We start from the raw sequence: 6,000 nt of genomic DNA on the forward strand, positions 1-6,000 counted from the left end.
ACCTTAGAATAGGTTCAAACTTGGTAACCAAGGCATTTTTTCCACAAGAAATGCTAGAGTCCATGATAGAACTTCAGACATTACAACAAAAGTAATGAAATACCTGTGGCAGGGCATATTTAAATGCTAAACTTATATCTATATATTTTGTCAGGTAAAAACTTTGGTTTACTGGATATAAATTTCACAAAGAAATAATAGGCTAAATTAACTGCAGTGTAAGCCTACTAACAGGTAATACCAAAAAGAAAATTCATTCTCATATGCTTTAATATGTTTGGATCTCTGGGAGAGGTTAGACCTGTGTTCTTTGCAGACCTATCACTGATATGTCACCTCCTTCCAGAGGGGTGGAGGTTATATGATCATTCCAGTCTGACTGTGTGGCAATAGAATTTTTGCTAAATCTACTGCACCAATTTTCATGACACCTGGTGGAAGGGAAGCTAAGGAGAAACCTCTTAAAATTCAGAGCAGATAAGCAGAAAGTCAAAATTTTAGGCTTGTTTGAATTTCTGCGCTGATTTTGAGCAATTATCTTGAAAAAAACATTACCTTGGTCACTGGTTTCAGAGTTGATTTTAGTGTCTCCTCCTCCTGCTCTTGTTTCATTTTGGTTTCCCAACTCCATCCTAGATGCTCTTCACGCTTGACAGTAATTAGCACGAACCATGAAGACAAACACAACAAAAGCAGAATTTTTTTTTTTTTTTTTTTTTTTTTAAAGTTAGGCTCATATGTCGTTGTCTGGTTATTTAATGAAGTTGATATTTTTTTTTTTTTACTAATATTTAGGCTACACAAAGGCAGACAAATACAACTTACCTCTGATCATTTGCTTTTGTCTCATTGAAAGTTTCACCAGCTATGAAAATCCAGTCATTATAAATGATTATAATGGTCACACCTATTATGACATCAAGTCTGAACTCCTCCTTCCTGCACCTACTGTCTAAAATCTGATATAACATAAAGGAGACAATGAATAAGTAAAAATGAAACTATGAAAGGTACTTTCCTGAAATCTTTTCATTGAAAAGAAACAATGCCAAGAAGATTGAGCACCAGACAAACCAGTTCAGGTTCACACCCATTGTCATTATTGTCATTATTGCAGTTTCATGTTGTTTTTGCTTGCTTGTTTCAGGGTAAAGAGAGTGAGGACTGTTATTATTCAACCACTGTCTTAGTAAAACATGTGAGTCCACACAGATGATGTATATTTAATATACTTTATTCACAAGAAATACAATTATTGGAACAGTCTCAGGAGTTGACAGTATTTCAGTTCATGTTTAGTTAACACACAACCTCTTTATTATGGTCTCTGAAGTGAAGTTGAAAGATGCAGACTGCAATAATTAATCCCTTCGTTTGTGGTCATCTACTATTAAAGAGCATTTCTTCAGAATCCTTTCCCTGGAGCTTCACTGTGCTGAATTATATACATGTGGGCAAGGTTTCTGTCAGGTTATTTTTCATTAGCTGTGAGCTGGGAGTAATGCGGAGACTTGAAGCTTACAATGTTCATACGCAGACTTTTCATTGCTTTCTGAGACTTCCTGTGTTTAGCATTCAAAGGTTAACTACGTACAACCTGCTGTTCTTACCATCAAAGAACAACTGCTTCCTGAAACAAATTCCATGCAGCCACAATACAACGGTGGAGGAATGCTACTTTTCAAGCTGGGCAGTTTCTGGGAGTGGTTCAGCTCATGCATTGAGAGAAGAATTTATCACCAGTCATCTTTTGTTCAGTAGTTAATATGTGGTAAGTATTCATAAAAAATACTGTGACGAGCTGGGATGAAACCGTTGAACACAATGTAGCTATAAAGAAAACACTGTATCTAAGTATTAATTATTCCAAGAAAAAATCTTGCCACTCTTCAATCTATATTTCATCCAAGTCTTTAAAAGAGAAAAATGAATCAAGACAATATACAAAAAGACATAGAAAGGTGGACCACTTTGCCCTTGGATTTTAGTTCCAGAGTTGAAATAGTAAAAATGAACATTCTACCTAGATTCCTCTTTTTATTTCAAGCCCTTACCAGTAGAGGTTACTCAAACTCAATTTACAATGTGGGATAGAATAATATCAAGGTTTATTTGGGAGAGCAAGAGACCTAGGGTGGGGTACGGAACTCTCCAGCTACCCAAAGAGATGGGAGGGATGGCGTTACCAAAGTTAAAAGAATACTATCAAGCTGCGCAATTAAAATATATGTATTGTTGGTGTAATCCATGTTACTGTGGTAAGAGGAAAGATATTGAAATTGGAACACTGAAACAGCCTATCCAAAACTTTCTTGGAGATAAAGATGCTTATGAAAAAAATAAGATTAATTTAGACTTAAATACTAAACATACATTTAATATTTGGTTTGGAATGCTGCGTAGACATGACGTCCAAAGACATGCAACAAAACTAAAATGGATAGCATATGATAGTAAATTTATGCCATCCAAAATTGACCAAAACTATAAATATTGGGTAACCAAGGGAGTTACAGCTTGGTGTGTTCTGGAAAATAATGGGAGGCTGGAGAGTTTCCAAACTTTGGCACAAAAACATCAATTTGAGAAACATGATTTTTTCCGTTATCTTCAAATGAGAGACTATTATAAAGGGGAAATACAAGTGGGACCCTCCATGGAAGAGAGCGATGTGGTTCAAATCATGACTAAAGCATATAAAGATAGTAATATTAGGATAATCTCAGCATTATATAAAGCCTTAATAAATCTCGATAAGCAAACAACTTACTTTGTAAAAGTGAAATGGGAGAGAGAATTTGACATAGAAATTGATGACATAGATTTGCTAAACATGTGGAAATTACATCATACAACTACTCACTCAAAGAAATGGAAAACCCATGTAGTAATCCTTAAGCAATGTATTTATGTTGAAAATATTTCATAAATTCATTTTTAGTGAAAAAAACAAGAGAGTTACATTACATTTAAATAATAATACAAGTCTTGGGAATATTCAGTACTGTTTAATACAATTTAGTCAACGCAGTCACTTAAAAAATGAAGTTTGTCCCAAAGCGTATGCCGTCCACCTGCCACATACGCACTGCGCACTGCGCACTGCTCAGCAGCCATTTCTGCATGATCATCACCTGTCTGCAAGGCCTGTTGTGGCGTGTGCTCCTGTGATTTTTTGTCGATTTTCAGAGACATGCAGACATACACAGACACATGCAGACAGACACAGACAGACACACTCAAAGCACTCGGGACCTGTGTTTGGCACATTTGGCACATGCCACTTTCTTGCCTGTTTTGTGAATTTGATTTAAATAAATCAAACATGAGTAACGTAAATTGACATGCGTGGTATTTATTGAGGTCCTCCAATGTTTATTAAATTCAACACAATGGTGATTATTACCATAAATTCAATGTAATGTTTAATAAATTCAACATAATGATGTTTAGTAAATTAAACATAATGATATGATATTCCAGAATGCAGCAGCGCGTCTGGTCTTCAATCAGCCTAAAAGGGCACATGTCACCCCCTTACTCATTGAGTTACACTGGCTACCCATAGCTGCCCTCATCAAATTCAAATCTTTAATCCTAGCCTACAAAATTCTCCGTGGGTCTGCTCCTGTCTACTTAGGTGCACTAATAAAAGCTTATGTCGCCCCACGACCACTCCGCTCGTCTGGGGAACGTAGTCTGGTGGTCCCCAGACCTTGTACAAGACAATCCAGGCTCTTTTCATGGGTCGTTCCACGTTGGTGGAACGCTCTACCAAGTGCTACAAGAACAGAGTCATCCCTGCCTATCTTCAAGAAGCTCCTGAAGACCCAGCTCTTCCGAGAGCACCTCCTGTCCTAGCACTTTCAAACATTCCATTTTAAATATTCTAATAAGGTTTTTCCCAGGACAACCACAGATTCTTTCACGATTATCTCTGGACCTGCTGCGGTGGTCCGGCCTCTTCCCTGCCCTCATCATCACCACTCACTTATCCTCAACCGCCTCCATGTGTCTCCCCCTACTCCCCCCTTCTCCCCCTCTCCCCCAGTCCCTATCTCTATCGCTCTCTCTTTTTCCCCTTCTCTACTCTCTCTCTTTAACCCCAACTGGTCAAGGCAGACGGCCATCCTCCAGGAGTCTGGGTCTGCTCGAGGTTTCTGCCTGTTAAAGGGAAGTTTTTCCTCGCCACTGTCACCAGTCACAAGTGTTTGCTCCAGGAGGATTCTGTTGGGTTTCTGTAGAATTGACTTAGAGTCTGGTTTTGACCAACTCTATATATAAAATGTCAAGAGATAACTTTTTGTGATCTGGCGCTATATAAATAAAATTTGATTGATTGAGTGATTTAATTGGTTTTCCCCTGTAAGTCGCTTTGGAAAAAAGCGTCTGCCAAATGCGTAAACATAAACATAAACATAAACATATTTGGTAAATTCAATGTGTTTAATAAATTCAACATAATGTGGCATGTTTGCCACAGTGCATTATGGGTAGTGGGTACTATGTTGTAAATGTGTTATTTTTATGCTCAAGAATTCAGCGGGGTTGTTGTGTTAGTACTAGTTTTGACTTAATATGTGTATGGCAATGCTAATTGGACTTTTTATTTTTTTTGTATTTTTGTAATTTGTAAAGTTGCACCGTGAGTGAGACCTATTGGCAGAGCAATGGCTATCCTGTTGTGATTCACCCAATCCGGATCTCCCTGTCTGTCAAATTAAAAGCACAACTTGTGCTCACACCTGGTAGTGAGCTAACTTCCTGTCAAACTTCCACACATGCTACAATAATGATGTTAAGGCAGTTAAACATAACAGCATGTAGTAAATTCAGGGTGCTTAATAAATTCAACATAATGATGTTCAGTAAATTAAACATAACGATAATTAGTAAATTCAGTGTGTTTAATAAATTGAACATAATGATGTTTAGTAAATTTAACATAACGATATTTAGTAAATTCAACATGTTTATTAAATTCAATGAAATGATATATAGTAAATTCAATGTGTTTAATTGATTCAATGTAATGATGTATACTAAATTAAGCATAACAATATTGAGTAAATTCAACATGTTTAATAAATTCAACTTAACTGTGTGATGTAGCACTTAATTAAGACAGTTTGCTGAAATTTAGTCATCTAGTATTTTTAAAATTTAAATAAAAAAGTTTTGTGGGACCGGTTGACGTTATCTTATTATTTAAATCCAATGTTCTGTTTTTTTGAGTGCTAGCTCTCAGACATGGAGGGAATTTGCCTGGAAAAACCTTATAAGATTTTTTATTACACCCAAGTTTAAAAGTAAACAGTTACAGAGGCATCAGGAATGTTGGAGAGAATGCGGGGAGATGGATGTTGACCATTCTCATGTTTTTTGGAAATGTTCAAAACTTTTGGAATATTGGGAAATGATCTACAATGTCCTATGTCAAGTATTAGGGTACACAGTTCCAAAAAAACCTGAAATTGTTTATTTATGCAACTTTGGTGATGGCATTATACATGAATACGATAAATATTTGGTAAAGGTGATGTTGATAGCTGCAAAAAAATGTATAACAAGGAATTGGGGGAAGATGAACGTACCATCAAAGGATCAATGGATAACTACAATCGAGGACATATTTCTAATGGAAAAACTAACACAGATTGAGACTACAAGAACCACAAATGAACAAAAAGTGGAAAAAATGGACATTATATAAGCAAAATAATTGATAAGACTGTGCTACCCAGACTTATTTATGTTGTTTGTTTGTTTTTGTTGTTGTTGTTTTAAAACTAATAAAATATAAGTTACAAAAAAAAAAGAGAAAAATGAAATACAGTACTTTGGTTTTCAAACATGATCTAGAAAAAAGAATAAAATAAGTTTTATGAAATATGAATACATCACTTTCAAGACACATTTTTTTGGCAGTTTCCATATAATTTTCAAGAACTTTCTTTCTTTCTTTCTTTTCTTTCTTTTCTTTCTTTCTTTCTTTCTTTC

General features: G+C 35.7%; 1 protein-coding gene across 1 annotated transcript in view; it reads right to left on the bottom strand.

The window, feature by feature from the left end:
* The window catches only part of LOC115424963 (interferon-induced very large GTPase 1-like), a 40,125-nt gene extending 39,269 nt beyond the window's left edge, over positions 1-856 (bottom strand). Inside the window, exons 1-2 of the mRNA XM_030142389.1 lie at positions 826-856; positions 556-648 (exon numbers count right to left, since the gene is read on the bottom strand). Of these exons, the coding sequence (XP_029998249.1) occupies positions 556-631 (76 nt within the window). The 5' untranslated portion in view covers positions 632-648; positions 826-856. The remainder of the gene's footprint in view (positions 1-555; positions 649-825) is intronic.
* Between the last annotated feature and the right edge of the window lie 5,144 nt (positions 857-6,000).

Source organism: Sphaeramia orbicularis, chromosome 8 (genome assembly GCF_902148855.1).
Source record: "Sphaeramia orbicularis chromosome 8, fSphaOr1.1, whole genome shotgun sequence".
NCBI classification, from domain to species: domain Eukaryota; kingdom Metazoa; phylum Chordata; class Actinopteri; order Kurtiformes; family Apogonidae; genus Sphaeramia; species Sphaeramia orbicularis.